General features: G+C 33.7%; 1 protein-coding gene across 1 annotated transcript in view; it reads left to right on the top strand.

Annotated features, from left to right (window-relative positions):
• ERBB4 (erb-b2 receptor tyrosine kinase 4) overlaps positions 1 to 24,294 on the top strand; it is a 462,722-nt gene that overhangs the window by 6,785 nt on the left and 431,643 nt on the right. The window contains exons 2-3 of the mRNA XM_019656860.1: positions 895 to 982; positions 2,081 to 2,132. Coding sequence (XP_019512405.1) covers positions 895 to 982; positions 2,081 to 2,132 — 140 coding nt within the window. The remainder of the gene's footprint in view (positions 1 to 894; positions 983 to 2,080; positions 2,133 to 24,294) is intronic.

Here is a 24,294-nt window from a genome sequence, read left to right as displayed (position 1 = left end):
AACTAGATTGAAGAACAAAACGACAGCAACTTGTCTGTTCCCCTTTCCCCAATTCCCCAGCACTGTTCCCATCCCCCCAATTCCCCAATAAAAAAATTCTTTAAAAAAAATGCAGTTCAGCTGCTCACTTTGTCTGCTCTGTGGATGTTTCAGAGGAGAGGATTTTTTTAAGAGCAGAAACTCAGGATATATACACAGATTAAAAGGGTTCTTTATGTAATAGCAACACTTTCTAGACTTTGGGGTTTTATGGGCTAGCAATTTTTTTTTTCTTTTAATTGGAGGGACTGGAATATGGTTGCCAACTTTTTATTTTGACAAAAAATAATGTTAAAATGTTCACTGGTGAGTATTATTAGAGAAAGAATTTTTTAAACATGCACATGCACACCACAAGGTGAAAAGAGCATAAACTCAGTAGATAATATAGGCCTTTCCTAGTATTGATGCCTGGCTGTCATATACTAGTATATTTTCAATGTAGGTATTTTAACCCTCTGCATGCTGTAATGTTATAACATAAGGTTATATTACATAAAATATCTTCATTAAACAGTTCTGACTATTCTCAGAACTACATTTTTTGATAGTGCAACACCAAACAGTGCTCTTATATTTTTTCTTCCTCCACTTTGTTTTCCATACTGTTGTTGAGATTATAGCTTCATGTGCTAATGAAAATAGAAACAGCTCTATTAATAATAGTGGGTTGTCAGAAAAATCATGACGTATTTTTTTCTGTTTTTCATTGTAAAAATGCATCGTGACTTTTCCGATAACCCAATAGTTATATTACATCTCAATATTATGGGAAAAATGCACTTTTCTCACTGAGAATAGATTTGTAGTTTTGTAAAATCTAGGTCTAAGGATAATTTTTGTTGTTGTTGTTAGAGATTTATATTATCAAGCTACAAATGAGAAAATCCAAGATATCATAACATTGTCCTTCGGTGGAGACCGTCTACCTTTCTCCCCAGAGGTATAAGTTCTGAATGGTATGTTGTTAAGGGGAGAGCAGGCATGGTAGAAAAAGGTAAAGGGGGTCAAATACATGGTGATGGAAGGAGAAATTGGGTGGTGAACACATGATGCAATATACAGGTGATATATTGTAGAATTGTCCAATTGAAACCTATATAATTTTATTAACCAGTGTTACCCCAATACATTTAATTTAAAAATATAAGAAAATATCTGTTAAAAAAGGAATCAGTTCCCTGCTCCTGCCTCCAACACCAAAAACCAAACTTATAGAGGAAGCTTGGAATGACTCCTTTTTGAGTTATTATAACTAATGGGTTATTTATTATTGAGTCCTTATCCTCCTTTATGTTGACAAATTGTATGTTGACAAATTGAAGTAAATTACGACTAAAGATCATTGTCTGTCATTCAACAGGAACGGTATAAAGTCCTAAATAGAAACAAAAATACCCACATATTTATGGGAGTTTTTGATGTTTGTGCTTAAGGATGAGGTAAGAAAAATAATTTGGTAATACTTGTCATTGCTTGTATGCAATAACTAATTTTGCATAAAGGTTGTTCAGGCTGTTGCCTCCATGCAACTGAGGAGTCTGCATCTCTTTTTGATAAAAAAGAAGCTAATAACCTTCACACCTAAGCCATCAGGAACTAATGAGTTTGCCTAATAAAGTAGCAGTCTGAATCTGCCAGAGGTTACCAGTAGATTATGAAGTCATGGGCATTGTCATTTTTAATGTCAATCATGCAAGTAGACCTACGGGTTTTTCTAAAATCATATGACTAAAGTAATCGCCTTAGAATAAAGGCCTTGACTTAACATAGATAAAGAATAGACTCCCAATTAAAAGGAAGGCAATGTAAACTGCTCACTCAGAACCTGTCACCTAATTGATGGAGTGCAGGTAACAGAAGGAAAAAAAAAGAGCAAAATTTGTGGATGATACAGTCTTTTTCACACAAAGTATGTGAGGATCCAGTTTGCATTTTTAGCCTTAAACCACATTAGCAAGTTCTGGATTCTCAGAAGCTGGTCAATTTAATACCATCCTTTATGTCGCTCTCACAAATAAGCCCTATCTCTCCCCAGTAGAAAAATGATGACAGAAGAAGGAAAGCACAAACAGACTGGATTAAACCCAATGGTAAACTGTGGTGACAAGGCGATTCCGACAACAGCAGATACATTAAGAATTTAAGAAGTTAAGATGGCATGCTAGTGGGGGTGGGGCCTTTATTATCTATCTATCTATCTATCTATCATCTATCTATCTATCTATCACCATCTATCTATCATCTATCTATCATTTTTCTATCTATGTTTTATGAAAGAGCTCTAAATTCCAGCCACCAGTAATAGGACCAGAGAAGGGATCATGCCACTCACTTTTTTCTTAGATAGCATTGAACTAAGGAAAGCATAGTGTCTTGCAGCAAATTGTAGGATCCCAAAGAAAAAAGAGTAACACATCTTATTTTTCATTTATTTTGAAAAACTAAATAAATTTAGGCTATCAGATAATAAATAAATAAATAAATAAATAAATAAATAAATAAATAAATAAATAAATAAATAAATAAAAGCTGTGCCCATTGGAGTGTACATAGAGCAATTTGTGATGGCAATAACAAAAAGTGTTGGGTTTTGTGCCATGCACTTCAGTAGACCAAGACCATTGTTAATGAATTCACCTCATCAAGTACGATGTCAAAGATTCTATGTAGGAAAGTGTTCTCTAGTTTAAAGCCCGTGCCAGTCTAGATTCAGGGTAATATTTATCATGTTCTCTATGTTCAAGCATATGATACTGTCTCTGAGTCCTTAAGAAAAACTTTAAATGTATTCCTCATTTACTGTTCTTTTACTGAATCCAGCGATTTTTTTTTCATGACTTGAGCATGAAGTGATGTATGGAAAATAATGGTTTTAAATGATTAATCTGGTAGTAATGGGTGGATTAACTTGCAATAAGAAGCATTTGAGACCCAAAAGAGACTGACTTGGAATGCTGAGGCCCTATACTAGAGTGGAAGCAGTGAAGACTGAATGGAAATTGCAGATAATGAGAGCAATGATATAGTGTGTGTTAAAGCTTATTAACATTTTTAATTGTTTTGTTGACCATTTCACAAAATGTCCTTATAGTAGAGAATATCAACACAGACCTTTTTTGGGCTTAATACAAAGTCATAGCAAGGTAGATATTATTCAGAATGGTTCATAAAAGTAAAATATAGAATTCTTAGCCTCTGGTCATATATATTTTTTTGCTTTTGATTTAAAAAACATCTTGAGAAAATATCCTTAAGAAATTAGTCTTGAAATTGCTCTAAACTTAGTTCATGTATCTTTTATTTGCTTTTTTACCTATCTCTCTTTACAATAAGATGGAAACATCTTGAAATCAAGGACCATTTTATGCCCTCTTTAATCCCAGGATAGACCATGTGACTCAGATAAACATGATCATTTTATGACCATATATATGGTTCAGGTTTAGAGTAACTGTGTAATTCAACTCACATGCATTTGTTATTTATATTCTAGAGCTGTGGTAAATCATTTTGATATAAACATGAAAAAGCAAGGTCTTCCAGTTTAGCTAAGGAGAAAATTATAATGGATTCCAAATCACTGGACCACATTATTTTGACCCAGTAGATGCTTTGCTTTGACTATTTTGACCTAGCGCCAATTTTAAAATTATTTTCTGTATTGAACTGTATTAAGGCAATTTAATTTCTGAACATTTTTTGACATATATTTTTTCCATTTTTCCTTTTATCTACCAAATTTATTTTTATTGGATAAATTATTTTGTGGATCTTAAAATAATGATTTGCTTCATTAGTTCATGTTATCTGATGCATTTTCTCATTTGTGAATTTTCTTTTACAGCTTTTATTTCTTAGTGAGTCCCATTTTCTCAGGTCAAATTTTGCTCATCCTCTGTCAATTATTATTCAAAACAAAAATGTTGTATGCCATTTTATCTCTTATTAGTTTTACTGCCGGCCGATTATCTCTAGAAGTAATAATTTATTTTGAATATGAGGCTCTGAAACAATTTAAGATCAGCTGCTGTTCTGTAATTGTATTGACTATTAGGCAGAGCAAGGTCAAAACAACCTTTGAGGCAGATGGCAAGGTCTGAATGCCCTGCCTTAAAACGAATACATGTAATTGGGAACACATCAGAACCTAAACTCTTCAGAATCTTAAGATAATTGCACTTATTACTTAGTTTTGGATCTTGCAGTTCAAAGAAAAACTAATTTTAGATAGTGCTCTCCTGCCTTTCTGTGGAGAATATTGAACTTTTAATTAATGACCAATGAAGTGGCCCATTAATTAATATGAATTAATACAAAGGTTAATTAATGCCATTCTTCCAACATCTTATTTCTTCTACTTTTTGCCATGATATCTATATAATCTGAAGTGCCCTCTTCCACCATCTCTGCCAATGGTCAACTCATTGTCTCTAGTTACCCAACCAGAAACCCTTTCGGATTTCGCCATGCCTGTAGAAAGCTGTTCCTCTTCTTTCATATGCTACTTAATATCTGAGGTTATATCTAATGATCTTTCTTCTCTGCTTGATTATATGTTTATCGAGAGTAAGAATAAATTTTATTCTGGATAGTGTTCTCTATAATCCTTGGTGGAATTTCTCACCTTTTTCAAATAAATAAATACATATGTCAGGTTAAATAAATATTTTGATTACTGATTAGACAGAGAATATGTAAACATGAATTTGCAGTAGAAGAACTCAAAACCCAGCATCAACATGTAACAAAATTTTAGATTTAACACAGCTTTTTCAAATTCCCAGAGGATAATTGCTAATGCAACAAGTTGCTGCTTACCGCTGTAGCTTAAATGGGAAGCAAGGGTGATTAAAAACTGGTGACTATCAGTAAACAAATACTTAATTCTAGAACTATGATGGAAGCTTAAAGCTTAGACGAAAGACAGAGATGTTAGTAGCACGAATGTCATGATTGCAGACAAGCCTTTGAGACAATCGGGTCAAATCTAGATATTTATATAGATAGCAAGAGGTTAATGAATAAGATGAGATCCATGAGGAAATTTTTCTTAGAATATTTTTATGACCTTCCCCTGCATCATAATTAAAACTAGCACATGCTATTTATGAGTAGAATGCGCTTGTCATTCTCTACCTTCTTTATATTGTTACTTCGCTGTGCCATAAGATAGTTTGTTTTGGATTATATTCTTTGGACACCAGTGTAGAATGATGACTTTAATAAAAATGTCATTTGGAGACTATCTATGCTTTTGTCTTTATAAATAAGATCTCAGTAGCTTTGCATATTAAGAATAAAATGTAAAATAAAATCTTTTTTTAAAGAGGACATAAAAATAATGATTTGGTTGCTATACACAATAGTAAGTAACTTTAAATATATCTATAAAGCAGCATTTAGACAATATAAGAGCTTGCACTATATGTCTATTTTAAAGGAATCTTGCTGAGGATAAAAATACATAATTATTCTGTGTTATTACTTTAATAATTAAATAGTTGCATTGTTTCATTGATATTACTTTAATTCATTGTAATGAAGAAGTAGAGATCATATGTCAAGCTTTGAAATATACACATACTTTGAACTATAGTGCAAATTCCTCTGTAGTACTTTTTAAATATGGTGACCGCATGTTCCACTTTGCTCAGAATACTCTCATCTGGTTTTCCAATGTGAGTTATTAATGTATACTTTCACTATCAAAATTGCCCCAGATTGGGTAATAAATAATATGTACATGCTATTTTTAAAGCAGAAATAACTAGCGACAAAATTTTTCCATGCTGATATTTATGGGGAAACTATATGCTTTCCATAATCCTTCAGAGAAAAAGAAAACTGGACTTATTGTTTACATACCACCAATCACAGTTTTACATAATTTAAAGATAATCAGGAATATTTAGAAATAAATAAATGTGAGAATCATTAGGTTACGTGGAAAATTCAAACTGTTACCTGTGGAGAAAAATCATTTTATATGTGGTTTGCTCAGCATCATACTAACCACTTCTTTAGAGGTAATTTTAGGTGCTATAAAGACTAAAGGTCGACAAAGGTCAAGTTCAGCTGAGAGTCTACTTGTAGGGTGCCAGCTGATAAATGAGTGATGTATTTTGGTACATTTCTAATTGTTACTCATGTAGTACTCTTGACTACCCCTCATGTTTGGAATCTCCAGAAAGAGGTTAGAGAATTCACTCTATTCTGTTTGGTAATTTCCAGGTGTCTAACCTCTAGCCCATTGGATTCTTCCTTGCATACTTTTATGTGCCAAGATGAGCACAAAGACCAAAGCATTTTCACAGTATCGCAAGAATAACAACTTTGACCAGGTTCATGATTGTTCTCCCTTCAGTTCACCTCTGAACCAACCTATCGATAGAAGCAGAGCAATAATATGCAAGGATGCAAACTAATAGGCACTGGATCCTAAATGCTTCCTTCCCCACTAAGCCAGGTGGTCAGTGTAGTTTGCAGAGACTCGAGAAAGCCACTAGGTAGGAAAGCCCTGGGCTTGTGACATTTTATGCCCTTGGGCTACGTTCCAGGCTGTGATGCCGTGATTCAACTTTCAATTTCAATCTCCATGTAAGGGAGAATTCTTGTCGTTCCATACTACTTCCAGACAATTTTATCCTATTTCTTCTTGTGTTCTCCTGGCTACACCAGGCCAGGCCACAGCCTATCATGAAGGTAACACAAAGGGATACACTCTCGACACACGGAAATGTATCCACCTTAGCCAGGTTCAGGGTTTCTAGATGTTTTACTTGTTGAGCTTCGTACCAGGGAGAAAACATTTCCAATCTCTATCTTTCAAAGTACCTTGTGACAAATAGGTTCAGATAGAGAATTAAGTCCCGGGTACAGGCTGACATTAGAAGGTAGCATTAGTCTGGAAAATGAGACCAGGGACTCTGGAGTCATACAGCGTAGGTTTGAAGCCCAACTCTCTCTTATTTGCCACGTGACCTGGATGCAGGTATAAAACCTCTCTAGTTCCTTGTTTTCACACCTGCAACATGATTATTATAATAACCACATGTATCAAAGTTAGACAAAGGGGATCAGGTGAGAAAGTTTATGATACACATTGAACAACATCATAGTGCTATTATGAGGGTTTAGGAAGAGCATACATACTGAATCTGGCACATAGGATGGTCTCAAAAATTGAGAGCTATCACTATTCAGTAATAGCAGCAATCTTAGTGCACTATCTTTGCCTGTGGCAGTTCCCTAGCTTTTAGAGCTTTGCCTGCAGTTGTGCATTGAGCCACTTGAAACTTTGAATCCCTTTACGGGTCCATGCAGTGTCTCCATGTGGGCTCAGCTGGGAGCACAATAAGTGGCAACTGAATTAATTATATATAACAGATTTCAACGTTATTACAACAATCACTTGATTACTGATTAAAGGATTATGATAATACATCAGTCGTTTCTGTTTTCACCTAATGAGGAAAAATTGCAATTGAAGAAGTTATTTTTTTTTCACTTGCAGAAGCTCATTTGGGGAGGAAAAATAAGGTATATTGGCTTAAAACATAATTGGGAGATTAACAGATTTTACAAACAATCCATTAAATATTAAGCAAAGCTAAGGTGTTAGTGCATCTACACCTTTGAGTAAGTTTCCCTTACTCCAAGGATGGCATTTATCAGGAGATGCCCCTGAACTCTCTCATTGCTTCACTTAACTTCCATATGTCTTACAAAACTCCAAACACCAGGTTCTTGCTGGGTATAGACTTAAAAGAAGCATCCAGCTGTTTCAAATCATGCCGTTCTGGGCAGCTTTTTATTTCAAAGCTATTGTTACAGTTGAATGCTATTAAATGTGAAATACAGAATTGGAGAAATAAATATAACCAAGATATCTATCTATCTATCTATCTATATATAAATATATATAAATATATAGATCAATATATAAATATATAGATAGATAGATATACAGATATATCTATCTATATATATGTAAATATATAGATAGATATACAGATATATCTATCTATCTATCTATAAATAAATAAACAAATAAATATATATATATATATATATTATATATATATGTATATATATATATATATATATATATATATTTTTTTTTTTACTTGTGGGAATACTCTGCTTGCGNTTTTTTTTTAACTTGTGGGAATACTCTGCTTGCGCAAAGACACCAGCCATCTCCTTTAAACTTTGCAAACACTGAGTTTGGAACAATAGACTATTATTTTCAAATTCAAATTGCCAACATTTTTAACTCAATTGAGGAGGTGTGTAGGAGGATATAAATCTGACATTTAAAGGAGGGTAACGGATGCTGTAGCTACTGTTCGAAAGTGTAACTTTAGAATTCCAGGTGATCAAATTATCTGCTCATTTATACAACTAGATTCAGGAAGAGTCTGGTTTGAACTTTTTTCATTGAAATAAGTGTAATATTTTTCCAGCTCATTTTTCATAGTGTTCTTGCTTTTTAATACTTAGCGGAGAGGACATTAGCCTAGGGATCAGATGGTTTACAGAGTGGAAAAATATTGCTTTATAATAAAAGGAGAATATTGAATAAAGCCCAGATTTAATACCCAGCCTAACAGAACGCCCTGATGAATGTAATTGCATTTTAAGCATTCTGATTAAATTTTTTTATCCATATTGCATTTGTTTTGCTTGTGAATCTTTTATGAAAAAAAATATCTGGAGATTAAAGGATTAGTGAGTTTTTAAGAAGCTGGGCAGCTGCTAAAGCATGCCAATATTCTTGCTTAAAAATGGTTGAAAAGCTGCATTAATCTCAGCTGTTACAGTGTGAGATATGGCTAAAACTAGAATAATTAGAACAAAATACCCAACGGGTAAATTATTTTTATAGTGGACAATGTGAATGATATTCACTGTAAATGAAAAAACAAAAAAACACAAAAACTAAACAATGTTGTAAATGAAAAAGCATTCATTGGCTCTGCTGATTTGAGGAATAATACTTATCCTCCCTTTTCATTTCTTAGGCTAATTGACAATCCAGGGGATACATAAAGATTAAGAAATGATTTGCATGCTCTCAAATCCTAAGTGGCATTCATGCCTTTGGCTAGCCAGAGAACAAAGGGTATAACAAAGTTGCATAGCTATTATATATTACCTTGGAAGAGGAGAGGCTTATGTCTGACAAAAGACAGGTAAGGCAGAACACGTTTGCAATAGATCGGTATGTTTTGTACAATATTCAGCTTTTTAAACTATTGGTCCATCATAAAATGTAGGGGACCCCCATTTTTGTTCAGAAAAGTATTTCTAAATCCTTTACAAAAGTTGGATGTGCAAACGTCAAATTGAGGTGCCCATTCACAGAGAGCTGAAATATATACAGAGGGTGCCAAAAAAATGTATACGCATTTTAAGAAGCAAAATAAACTGTATTAAAATTGTAATACTCAATATATACTGATAACAAAAGGTGAATACAAGTCATGTGTATACATTTTTTGGCAGCTCACTATAAATATATATATATATATATATATATATATATATATATATATATATATATATATATAGCTTTTCCAGTCAATGTTTGTTAATTTATTTATTATTTAAGACAAAACTAAATAACAAACATCAAACTAGCTTAGAGATGTCTAGAACTTGTTTTTCTTTAATTTCTGTTTCTGCCATCCAAGCATTGCCATCTATTAACATTTTTTCTTCAAAGTTTTATGAGGCAATATATTTTTTTAATTTTTTACTTTAAAAATACTAATCTTTCTCAAATGGTGGTATATGATTACCTCTAGAGCCATTATAAAAAACTATCTTGCTTTGATGCTGGGTGTGTGTGTGTGTGTGTGTGTGTGTGTGTGTGTGTGTGTGTGTGTGTGTAAGTAAGTAAGTACAGCTAAGGAAAGCTCTACAACTAATCTATTTATTTAGATTTAATGTTTTTGGAAAACATCTAAATATTCTAGGGGAAGAAAGATAGTGAAAGTCAGATAGAAAATATCAAAACAAAGGCGTATCATTAAAAATATTCAAAATGACATCACAGATAAGAGTAATATTACTTACTACATGATCTTTAAATTTTACATAACACTTTCATATATATACATAAGAATCTTTGTTGTAATCATAAAATGTTTAAAAAAGCTTTCAGCTGTTTTACTATTTTAAGGATAGGTGGACCAGAAAAAATAATGAGTTGTCCAAGATCATGTAACTGTTGGATTTGTTTATAATAATAATGTGCTTCTTTAGTCCACAAATTTTTATTGAGTGCCAACTACCAGCCAAGCACCATTAGAGTCATTAGGAATGTAACAATGAAAAAAGACAGATGTGACCCCTTCTTTTTGAATGACTCCAAATTTCTTTTTTTGGGGGGAAGGTGTAAAATTTAATCTTGGATATGAATAAACCTACTATGGGGGAAAATATATTTCTAATTTAAACCATCCATGATTAAGCAAGATTTAATTTTGGCCCCTTTGAATTTAAATATCATAATGTGGCATTGAAAAAGACAGAGGAGATATTCTGATTTATACCCATAATCTTTGCAAAATCACATCCGTATAATTTTTTTTTTTAAGCTGAGCCATCCTGCCACCTGTTGGCAGCTCAGTGGCAACTCAGCTCGGGCTGGACTGGAACCGCTGTTGCTCAGAGCTCAAACCCTTGAGCGAGCTCTTAACCAACTGAGCCACTCAGCCGGCCCCATATAAATCTTTTTAATTGTAAAAGCCCTTCTAAAGGACACTACCCATAATCACAAACAGATACAATTTATTTACTGAAAGGATCCTTATTTTTTCCCATAAAATATTTTGAAGATTACATTTATCTCAAAGTTTGAGTGAATTATCATGTGTTTACATATTGATATCAGAAAAATTGAAAACATTCATCTGGGACATCTAACTCATCATATTAATATGGAATAATGTTTGATAATATAAACATGATTATTTCCTACCAGAAGTCACTATAAGAAAATCTTGACAATTTTGTTCTCTTTTGTGATGTGTACAATGTGTCAAAAATTAAAATACTGTTACTTGTCCAGCAAGCGATGATATTTGAAAGAATTTAAGACACCTGGTTTAGGTGATTTGCTTTAAGAATAATGTACAAGCATGAACCTAATTTAGGAATTGATAAATTTCCGTTCCTACCATCCCTTTTAAGTTAAGACAGATAGGTGCAGGAATTTTGGGCAGGAATGTAAATAAAACATGTTTCCTTGAGGATGATAATTCATGGACATATTTAAAATAATCACTAAAACAAAATTGTCAGATAAAAATGACCACATGTAGTTTTAACTGCTAAGTTAGCCATGACTACTTTTTTTGTATTTGTACACATTCATTAAGCTACAAGTTCCCACTGTTCAACTATGAACACATAGCATGTGATAACAAATTTTAATTCTAATCAAGCCAAACACAATTGGTAATTCTGCTTTAAAAAAGCACATGTGAATGTATTATTAATTTGAGAAGTAGATGGAAATAATTTCATTTGGGGAAAACCTTTTTGTGACCACATAACATTAAATATTTTCATAATTCTCTAATAAAATACATTGAATAAATGAATTAATAATGTAATAATGTATAAATATATTAGAGGATAAATGAAAATAAAGGACACATTTTCAAAATATATAACTATATAACCATTGTGATATACTTTGCTTCAATGCCAGATTTTATTTTCTCAGCCTAACATTAATATTTCAAAGGATGCAGCCCTTGTTAACTAATAATAGTATATTTGCCACCAATTTTGCTTTCTTCAAAGCATTTTATCACAGGTAACCAATGCTGTTGATTGCCAGGCAAAATTTTTTTAAAACCATGATTAGAACCATCACTTGATGGGCAATGGTTAGCATTGCTATAGTTGTCTAAGTAAATTTTGATTATAATAACCTTTAATGTTGAAATAGCCCAATAGCCATGAAAATCACTCAGAGAAGTCCCCCCTTCTCTTAACAGAAGTCTGATGCATTGCAAACTAGTGTAAGTGGCATATGTCTAAAGATAGTAGCAACTTATTTCATTTGACTGTTTAGAATTTTATTTATTTATTTATTTATTTATTTATTTATTTATTTATGTATTTATTTATTGGAGTGGCATTGGTTAAAAATTTATATAAGTTTCGAATGTATAATTCTATAATACATCTATACGACGCCTGACAATTAAGTTTGTGAACTTGCCACCATACGCTGACACTGGCAGCACTGTACAAATGGCTCAGTAAGGTTTCCTAACCTTGGTATATCTGTGTCTCACAGATGTGTTTGTGTTGACGTGTGGCAGTGTCTTGCTGAGTGGTGTTCATTATAGTTGTTGCGTGTTTTTGTGTGCCGTCGCAAGAATGTCTGAGCTTGTATTAGAGCAATGATAAACATTAAATTTCTTGTTAAACTTGGCAAGAGTGGAAGTGAAATGAGAGACATGTTAGTACAAGTTTAGGGGGATGACGCCACGAAGAAAACAGCAGTGTACAAATGGATTAAATGTTTTTCTGAGGGGAGAGAATGCATCACTGATGAAGAGAGGTCAAGGCAGCCAATAATAAGCACAACTGACGAAACCATTGCAAAAATTAGTCAAATTGTGCATCAAAATCATCTGCTGACTGAGAAGCATAGCAGACCAAGTAAACATCAATAGAGAAACAGTTAGGAAAATCTTAATTGAAAATCTTGGCATGAGAAAGGTGTATGCAAAACTGTTCCCAAAGGAGCTCACTGATGAACAAAAGCAAAGGAGAGTCGAAGTTTGCCAAGACCTTTTGGAGAGGCAAGGTGATGTTTTGGGCCATGTTATCACCGGTGATGAAACATGAGTTTACCAATATAACCTTGAAACAAAGCATCAAAGTGCACAATGGAAGTCAGCCAATTCTCCACAACCAAAAAAGTTCTGTTAGTCCAAATCACAAGTCACAAAAATATTGCTAACCTTTTTTGATATCAGGAGGATTATTCATTATGAATTTGTACCAACTGGACAAACAGTTAACCAAGTTTAGTATTTGAAAGTGCTGAAAAGGCTGTGTGAAAAATTTTGACAAAAATAACTTGAACGTTTGCCAACAATTGTGGCTCTTACATCACAACAATGCACCAGCTCAAACGATACTGTCTGTGAGAGGATTTTTTAGCCAATAAACAAGTAACCATATTGGAACACCCTCTGTACTCACCTGATCTGGCCCCTAATGACTTCTTTCTATACCCAAAGATAAAGGAAATATTGAAAGGAAGACATTTTGATGACATTCCATACATCAAGGGTAATACAACGAGAGCTCTGATGGCCATTCCAGAAAAAGAGTTCCAAAATTGCTTTGAAGGGTGGACTAGGCACTGACATCAGTGCATAGTGTCAAAAATGACTGTAGTGAGTGATATTCAGCAATGAGGTATGTAGCACTTTTTCTAGGATGAGTTTGCAAACTTAATTTTCAGACCTCATATGTTGGATTGTGTGTTTACCTACCCAAAGTCAAACCTCCTTCTGTCATGATATATTTGTCCCCCATTATCCCCTTGTACCTCCCCCTCATCTCACCTTACCCTCTGATAACCACTAAGCTGTTATCTGTGTGTATGAGTTTTTGCTTGTTTGTCTTGTTCCTTTGTTGCTTTCAGTTTTATATCCCACATAAGAGTGACATTCATATATGGTTCTTGACTTTTTCTGACTTCTTTTGCTCACCGCTACCATGATCATCTCAAGATCCATCCATGTTCTCGCAAATAGCAGTATTTCATCTTTTCTTATGGGTGAATAATATTCCTTTATATATATGTACCACATATTCTTTATCCAATCATCTATCAGAGGATACTTTGGGTGTTTTCATATCTCGGACACAGTGAATATTGCTGCAATGAACATAGGGATACATATATCGTTATGGATAAACATTTTCATATTTGTTGGGTAGATTCCCAGAAGAGGGATTGCTGGGTCATATGATAACTCTATTCTTAATTTTTTGAGGAACCTTCATACTGTTTTCCATAGTGGCTGTACCAGTTTACATTGCCTAAAGCAGCGTATGAGGGTTCCTTTTTTCTGCACAAAGGCACTTGTTATTACTTTCTGATAATAGCCATTCATTTTAACAGGTATGAGGGGGTATCTCATTGTGGTTTTAATTTGCACTTCTCTAATAGCTAGTGAAGTTGCATATATCTGCAAAGTTGCATCTTTGCATATATCTGTTGACCATTTGTGTGTTTTCTTGAGAAACGTGTCATATTAGGTCCTCTGCCTATATTTTAATTGAATTGTTTGTTTTTTTGTTGTTGAGTTGTATGAGCTCTTTATATATTTTGGATATTAGCCCCTCACTGGAGGTGTTGTTTGCAAATATCTTCTTCCATTTTATTTATTTTTTATTAGGGAATTATTTGAAACTTTTCACATAAAGTAAATGAATATGTTATATTATTTCAGATTCTCAATGCTAAAATTTGTATAGAATTTGCCCCTGTGTATTTGATTTACCTTCTTCATTATAGTGGAATTAACCAATCTAAGTAATTATTGGTGTATGATATTAAGGAATATAGAAAAAATAAATTTTATTACTTAACATTGTTAAAATGTTTTAGTTTTCTAAAGCAGTTGACCAGTTGCTCACTTGAATAAGGCTCTCTGAACTTTAAATTAGACTCATTTAAAAAAATAATAATAATGTATTTATTTGTAAATTACATAAAAGTGCACTTCTATTATTAGCTACAATTTTAAACACCAAAACTTGCTGAGACAAGTTTTGTCATTAATGATAGTGGACAGAAATCCATATTTCATAGTTTACTTCATATCATTGTACTTTTTGCCCACTTCTTGTCAGATTTGATTAGATCATCTTGGTTTCTACTGCATAATGTAGTGAAGAACTTGTACTAAGAGAAATACTGGCTCAGCCATTCTTGCTATTTTCCTGTGCTTGCGTTGTTCATGTTTCCCTCAATAGTTCTGAAGAAACTTTTTAAAGCCGTTGTACTTTTTCTGAGGGTTAGTTTAATTAAAGCTGAATAATGTAATTTATAACCTTCCGTAAGCCGGTCTCTGCATGTGAACTGCAGCAAGTTGACGTATATTAAAAGCAAACATGTCAAATGAGGCTGGAGGCAGAGCTTCATTGCCGTCATCTACCTATCCTTTGGGATTCCACAACAATGTGTAGAGATAGGAATTTGTCGCATCCAGCACAAAGGGACCACAGCATCAGTCCACACATTTGTTATACATAAACAAAGCTTACTTTTATTTCTATTTATTTTTAAGCTAAAAGCATGAATAGCAGTAGAACGTCTGACACTGTATTTCTTTAACCCAATGGATCCCTGGGCACACTCAGGAGTGCACACAGCCCCCTCCCTCCTTTTTGGGATCATGACTCTATATAGCTACATAGTGTTCAGTAACACTTAGATCGAGATGGGTTTTTAATTTACACTGTGTTTTCAGCATTTTATCTTTTTGTACCAATGCAAGGAAATGTATTGACATATTTAAAAGAGAGGTTTAGTTTATAGCAACTTCATGCTAATAATTTTGTTGCAGAATAAAGTCGAAGACATGCTGTTATTATTTTTATTGTTATAATGACAATAATGATGAATGATGACTCATGATTTTCATTTTGTGGGATGGATGCGCTATACTATGGAAAATATAAACATCCGGAAAATTCTAGTCAAGAATTGTTTTGGGGCCTAATATATTTTCGGTCTCTTCTACCCTAATGTTTACAATACACACAGTTTTTTTTTCACTAGTCACATAACTGCTATGTATTCCCTAAAGGTTGAGTTCTATTTTTATTATACCTTGCATGTCTATTCTTCACAGAAAACCACTTTTTAAAAAGTGAACTACAGCTCAAGACACAGAAATAGCATATGAGAGTGAAAAGTAACAATTGGAATTTCTTTTTTTTTTAATCTTTCCATATCTTGCCTTTGATTGTGGGGACGCATTATATAAAATGCCATCTATTACTCAAATACAAAGAGGTGGTCCATAGTTGTTATTGAGCATTAAGAATGTACACAAGTAAAATTGCCTTGGCTTATTCAGTTGGTAAATCACTCTTCCTTTTTTTTGGTCCTTGCCATAAGCGAATTTCACAGTAGAATGCTTAGAAAATAGCTTTTTCTTGGGTGAAAAATCAAAGTTCACTGGTTTCAGTTCTATCCAGCATCTCTGAAGGTGATTCAGTTTATATGGTACCTTAAAACAGGAAATATAACCTCGAATTCAGTTATCTCCAAATCACAGACTCATTGGTGTGTCTCTGGAACTATTTGTTTACTTCTATTTTCAAAAAATAAACATTAAATCATTAAGAAGAGTTTAATAACATTAAATATTGTTTATACATGACTCAATATTAATTGTATACATAACCAAAAATACCAAGTATGGATTTTATTCATTTTTGAGTATTGAAGTGGGAAGGGCAATGGAAAAACAATAATTTTATACATTCCTCCTTTCTAAAACTAAAACTTTCATATAACTCAATAATATTTTATATACTTTATTAACTTATATCATTATATTTATTGTTATTTGCTATTTTCATTAATTTATGTTACATAATGACACATGGCTAGCTATTTTGCGACCGCTACTACATAGAAAAGTATTAGTATAACAGACCTGAAATTGCTATTCATAGAAAGTCCTGCTTGTAGTTTGGCCCTTGAGAACTTGGATTCCTGGAGTGTTTCAACCATTGCCCAACTGATAAGGATGGTGTATTGTCCCTACATTGTTTGTGCAAACAATGTGGTTTATGCTGCACACCTGCTTTTTTTCTGTAAGTCCTCGGCAGAGGGCACCTGCTATATGACTAGCCTCCAATAAAAACTTGCAGTATCAAGTCTCTAATGGGCTTCCCTTGAAGTAACATTGCACACATGCTGCTGCATGTTTATTGCTGGAGGAAGAATGCTGCCTGTGTAACCTCTCACAAGAGGGAGGGAGAATAATAAGCCTGCACACAGTTTCTTCCAGATTCTGCCTGTGTTTTTTTTTCCTTATCATCTGACTATATATCCTTGCTATGGTTGCTACCATCGATGTTAGCCATATGTACAACTATATGCTGAGTTCCATGAGTCCCTCTCGTGAATCTGCAAATGTAGGGTCGCGTTGGGACCTCCAACCCAACCTCGCTTGTGAAATATGTTTACATTATGGGCTCACTTGATCCTTCCAACTTCTTCATAAATCTCAAGGAAGAAAGTTAAATATATGCTAACAACCCATTTTCTAGATAATGAAATAGGCATAACGTTCTTTCATGAAATTGTTGGCCTGATTCTATTTGTACTAACATGTCATTGTACTTTTAAGCAGGGCTAGACATACGCAATTTTGTAAATTTTTTCTCTTATTTGTCTTTCATGTTCTTCCCAATTTCTGTTCTAGGAACCTCCTTCCCCAAAACCATCAACCCCAAGGTACCCAGTGCTTCCTTGAGACATATACTCACATCTTCCTTGCAAGTCAAAATTCCAACAGCTTTGTACCTTTAATGTTGCCTCACTTAGTATCAGTATTTGCTTTTATTCTCTTTTGATATGACCATGACCCACTCTGTGGTACTGAATCTTCCTTAAAATGCATCTTAGCCAAGATAGCCATAGGCAAATAATTGATCTTTGTCAGATACTTCCAAAAACCACAAGTTCACTGTCATACCTATAGAAATGGGAATTTGAGTAGTGAACAGGTGTAGGAATAATGATTTATTTTGAATGTTTTGGGATCTGCCTCAAATTAGGGATGATTCCAGTCACTGGATGTGACTTCACTTTAATCATAAGGTGAAATTTTAGGGTCACCCAAAAATGAAGCTTATTTGAGGATCTAACATGTTCTCTTTTTCCCAGTCAGCTAAGATTCTTAATTAATATTTAAATATTCCATGCATGACTCTTTAGTCCTTGTTTTGAAAACATGAAATTTCAGAGTGGTTTTAGGTGGACAGCCTTCATGACTGCTAGAAGAATAGCATAGCGGAGGCCTGGAGAATCACATTGAGCCAAGTGTTTCTAGAAATTCATCTGGATGATTTATACTATTAATGATAAAACATATATGTTGGTGACTTTTTGTAACCTTTAAAAAGAGCTGGAGTTGTTGAAGGAAGGGTAGAGATAATTAATAAAGCAGAGTTTGAGATATTGATTAAATTCACTGAACTTTCCCCCCATGATAAAATATTCTGTTAGTGTTTGCAGGTTTTACAGATTTAAAAAAGGATCTTTCCCTAAAAATAAAATTAAGGAGAAGCATTCCATATGAGGAGTTTATAGGGGTGGACTTTACATGTTTATGCATTATAACTGAATGCTAAGCTTTGGCCTATATCAGCTTAGGAAAAAGGGTTTAAAATATATTAATAAGTAAGAAAAAAATCGCTGTATGACATTACAATCGAAGAGGTAGCCATCTATGGGAAACTTTAGATTCTCCTTAACAGGCCAGCATCTTTCATGATTTCTCCAGATGATACTTCAAGTAAGCAACTGCTATTACTCCATCTGTAAGTTTCACCCTGCCACTGAACAATTGACTTAAGTTCCATTGTTTGTGAAATTTGTGTTCAATAAAGAATCTTAATATTATATTTACTGAGTTTTACTCTTCTTCATGCCTTGTACTGGTCACTTTTTTATTTCTGCCATCAAATTAGACTTTTGAGGGTTTTTTATTTATTTTTTTTATTATTTTTCTTTTTTTGTAGGTAGGTTTTCTCCTAGTTTATTTTGAACAGGTAATACATTTTTTTATGTTTTTTCAATATGATTTAATTAAAGATTGTCCTTATGTTTTTTCTTAAAACCAGTTGCTTTTTCTTTAAAAAAAATGACCCACTTATTGATAAAACCAAAATTCACACAGAAAGGGCTTAAAACCCTCAATGGTTCAGGCATCTCTAGGGGACCTTCCCCTCACCTGTGATGAGCAGCTGCAGCTACTGTCAACTTCACTACTCTGATATCTGCCATCAGAGTGTGTGAATTGCTGAGCAGTCTTGGTAACTTTGTCACCTGCCTCCACTGTTGCTTCAGTGTAAACTTACAATGGTTTTGTTTTCCTTTGGTTTGGTTTGGTTTTGATTTTTTGCATTTTCCTTGTGGCAAGCCTATTTCAATTCCGTTGTATGGTAATTTGTCTGATATCTTTGTTTCATCCCTTTGTCCTCTCATAAATACGTATATGCAGCCCAGTGAAGACAACTTGGCACAGACTGATGTGCTAGCAAATTACTGTAAGATGACATATTGACAATTTCAAAGACAAAGTTTGAAGGGCTGGAAGGGACTCTATAGTCCACACACCAATTTTCACAGTGAATGTTCTGAATTGGTGATTAGGGGTGACATATGGTGAGCTGGGGCACTAGAATATATGATGTTTCATTTCAACAAGGGCAGATTACTTTTATTTCTTAGATACGTGGATTCCTCTAGAAAATTTTATTTCAAAAGAGAGGTTATTTAACGTAATAAAGGTTCTTTTTTAAAAAAATGATTAAGTCTAGTCCAGTCCACTCATTTAGCTTGATATTAGAATATCTCATGGAAATCTGAGCACTATTAGCCGAGATGCATCTTCAGCTTGAACAGTTATGCTAAACATAAAACTACTGGAAAAAATATATATATGTATATATATTTACAGAACCCATTGTCAGTATAATCAATTGGTTACCAACCCAACCCCTTTACATTTTTCTCCCTGCTTAACAAAACAGGGATTTTTGCATCCATCCCTCAGGCAAGATGATCCTATCGGTGGCTCAGAGCTGATCTAGGTATAAACAAACCAGGAGAGTTCATTTTCCTTGTCAGGTCTTGATTGGAGCATGGAGATATCCAGAGATTGCTTTGTGATGGTGCCTAAGAGCTGTGAAATGAATTCTGCTATGGAGCTTTTGGGAAAGCTTCCCTCTCCTGTAAAAAGAGACCCCTGGTATGGGGGCTGCTTTTTCAGTGGGACATTGGAAATGGTAGGGCAGAAAAAGGGCAAAAAAAGACTGAGAACTAAGATTTCATTAAGCCACCAAATTAACCAACCACATAACCGCCTTATTCCTAGAGTACTTGCCATATGAAATGATGAAGTTCCCTATTTTAAAAGCCATTTGAGACTTATTTATTGTAGTTGAGTCAAAGCCATACTGAGATTGCCAGGGCAAAGGGAAAGGATTCTAAGATGTACAGTATAGTGTTGTTTGTCAGACACCGTATTAGGTGCTTTTTATACCTATTTTCTATTTCACTTAAGAGATCTGTTATTATCCTCACTTCACAAACCAAGTCTCTAAGCCCCAAACATATTCGATACATTTCTAGTGATTTCATGGCTTTCAAATTGAAATTTTAATCTGGTTTCTTCTAATTCGGAAGTAAGCATATGACCCACAAATATATATTGTTTAGCCAGGTCAGTGCAACTTTTACACACATTGATATTAAACTAGCTTCATTTGGGGATTATGTTTATTGCTTTTCAGTATGTTTTGTTATTCTCAGAGTAATGCCTATTTGCTACATTTCAATTTCTAGTTCTCATTCTGTATAATATTATAATTAAGCAAAGTCAAGCCTATCCATTTGTTCTACAAATATTTACTGACAGACACTATTCTATGTACTTGGGAGGCACCATTGAATGAAATGGACAGATATCCTTGTCCTTGTGGAGCTGATATGAAGCAAGGGGAGATAGACAATCGGCAATAAACATAATAATTAAATGTTATAGTACATGAAAAGTTGATAAAGACTATGGAAAAAAGACAGCAGGGGCTGGTGGTATAAGATTTTGGTGTGTTTATCACAACTCATTGCTAAACAGTTTTTGAACATCTGCTCTTTCATAGGTGCCCACCATGAAGGCCAGAGCAATATATGTGTTTGCTGATGATTATAGCCCTTATCCATGGTACAGTGCCTGAAATACAGTAGATATTCACTCATTTGTGTTGGAAAAAATAATAAAATAAAATAAAGGAATGTGGGGATATTTTGCACTTTATGATTCCTATTCATAATACTATTTGGTGCAGTTCTCCCTACATCAAACTACAATAGCTCATTTCAAAATAGATTGGAAATATATTGAAATTTATAAAGTTTAGAGTTTGTTCATGTCGAACAGGCTTTAGTCTATTGTCTTAGTTCTCTGCGAATGCCCAAAATCTTATCATAAATTGATCTCCATGTTATCTTTGGGATAAGTTGATTCTAGGAAACATAGGTAAATAGTTAATATCCATAATACTAGTCTGACTTGGGATCTCTGATCCTAGTAAGATTTTAAGGATTAGAAGAATCCAGATTGAAAGTGCCTAAATTAATAGTATTATTGCATAAAAATTAAATATATTTATGATGCATAAATATAAATATATTACATTTCTACCTGGACTGCTTTAAACAATCAGCTTTGTTTGAAAGAATGATTTTTTTAATTTATTGGGGTGGCAATGGTTAGTAAAATTACATCGGTTTCAAGTGAACATTTCTAAACATTTATATATTTCTATAATATATCATCAATATATCACACTGTGTGTTCACAATCCACAGTCAGTTCTCCTTCCATCATCATATATTTGACCCCTTTATCCTCTTCCAACATCCATCTTCCCCCCCTTACTCTCTGGTATAAAATTGAAAGCAACAAAGGAACAAGACAAACAAACAAAAACTCATAGACACAGACAACAGTTTAGTGGTTATCAAAGAATGATTTTTAAACCTACTTTCCCAACCAGATTACAAGCTCCTGGAAGTCAGGGGCTGACTCTCATTAATCTCTGTACCTTCAAAGCACACAACACACACCAGGTATTTAATAAAGCTGCCTGGATTCCTAAATGCTCAGAACAATTAGATCATCAGCTAGGGACTGGAAACCATTTGTTAAATAGAAAATTTCATAATAATGTTACAGAGAATCAAGATTTAGTATTTAATTTGTTGTTGCTAAGTTATAGAAGACAGGAGAGACAAAAAAAAAAGAATTGATTTATTTTGCTATTTATACAATGTCATCTTTTGCACTTTTCATTGAGCCTGATAAGAGTTGCTCCATTAAAGAAATAATAAGGACTCATAAGTATGTGCTCTCTATTGTGTAGTCTCATAAAAGCTTTGGAAATAAGTATAAGTATGTTCATTACTGTGAACTACTTATTATCATGATGATGATAATGATAATCTACATGTTTTAATTTTATTCAAACTATTCAGTGAACTTAACATTTTAAAACATACTTGGTTTTTCTACTAAAGAACCAAAAACATACAGTGATTTGTGATATGAGAGGACAACCTGTCCTTCCCCTCCCTTGTTAAAAACTTATATCTGCTCTGTCATGCTGCAATAGTTTGTGTCTATCTTTTGATTTATTAACTTTATTTAAAACAGTCATTTATAGTGCCATCATAATGAGTCTCAAAATAGCATCAGTACATGGTGGATAAGATGCAGAAATTTTCCTGTACACGGGTGTAGAATATAGAGATTTTAACAAAGGTGAATTTAAATGCATGTCTTGCAAATAAGTTCACCATTACAAAACACGGGAAGTAGAACAAATAATATGTAATTGTAATTCGGAGTTATGTGCACTCCATTTTCCTTCTTTCCTATTCTTAGGCCTCACTTAGTTTTACCTGCCAAATAATCGTCAAATTTTTATTTGTTTTCTATTATAAACATATTTTTAAAACCAGAGCTTTCCAGTATAAAAGTTTTAAGGAGCTTCTGTAGTCTATTTAAGAAAAACTTGAGAATATATGAACTTTGATCAGTTGGTTGAAGGAGCATTTCACCTTTTTAAGGAAAATAAATTAGCATTGTGGGTTTAACTTATTTAACTTAAAGGAAGATAATTTAGTCCCAGGGCTTGTATAAATGAAACAGACAACTGTCAAAATGGTAAATACAATTTTAAGCATGTTACAAAGCTTACCTAAATTATTTCCTACCTGGCTTTCCATATTTCCAGAGGTACCCAACAACAGAATTTCATTCATTAATAATTAATAAATATCTTATTAATATTTATCTAATATTAATAATTAATAAACATGTGCTAATTATTAACTATTCTTGGACCAGATATTACATGAAATAGTCTAGTCTTTTAAGAAGATGTCATTTGGGCCTGCCGAGTGGCGCAATGGTTAAGAGCTGGCTTGGGACGCCAGAGGGCCCCAGTTCGGATCCCACATATGAGGACCAGTGACACTGCCCTCTACAGCTAAGATACTGAACAACAGCTCAACCTAGAGCTGGACTGCCATGCATTGCTGGTGCTGGCATGGGCTACTGTGTGTAGCCAACAGCCTCTGTGAGCGGCCGTCTAGAGGCCTGTGACCCATCTGCCTTGCCCGGGAAGAGCGCAATGATGGTGCCAACTTGGGCCAGTGAAGCAACGTCCTCCACAACTAGACTAAAGAACAAAAGGATAGCAACTTGTCTGTCCCCTGTCCCCTAATTCCCCAATAAAAATTTTCAAAAAAAAAAAGAAGACTTAATTTACTTGAAGCTGTTTTTCTTTTTGTAAATCAATTATTAGATGTACAAAAGGGATAAATAATTTGGGCTAATAAGTCAAATGACTATGGTTGAATTTATGCAAATATTATATTATATTAATTATGAATAGTTATATAATAGTCCATCAAATACTCATGCCATATTTTATGTAATTCTTCCTAACTACTTAGACATTTACATGGATTTTGGTTTCTTGTATCATTTTCATAATACATTAAGAAACACGTTTGTGCATATAGTTTTCTTTCTATGTTACAGTCTTTTGCTAGGATCACTAGCTTCCCCAAAGATTGGTTATTTGATCTAAGTGTATGTATAAATGCATAACTCTTAAATAACAGATACTATTTCATTCCACTTGCACAACATGGGAAGTCTCTAATTCTCAGTTGTTGTTGCTGCTGTTCAGTAAGAATAAATTAGCACCTTTTTTTCCCTTTGGTATTTCATTGATTATTAAAAGTAAAACTCTTTTTCAAGTGTATTTTTTATTAGCTTCAGGTGTCCAAAACAATGTAATAGTTAGACATTTACCCCCCTCACAAAGTGCTAACCCCCCTTCCCCAATCTACTACCCTCTGACATTGTATATAGCTGTTACAAT

Source organism: Hipposideros armiger, unplaced genomic scaffold (genome assembly GCF_001890085.2).
Source record: "Hipposideros armiger isolate ML-2016 unplaced genomic scaffold, ASM189008v1 scaffold_268, whole genome shotgun sequence".
In the NCBI taxonomy this organism is placed as follows: domain Eukaryota; kingdom Metazoa; phylum Chordata; class Mammalia; order Chiroptera; family Hipposideridae; genus Hipposideros; species Hipposideros armiger.
This window is presented reverse-complemented; position numbering and strand designations above follow the sequence as displayed.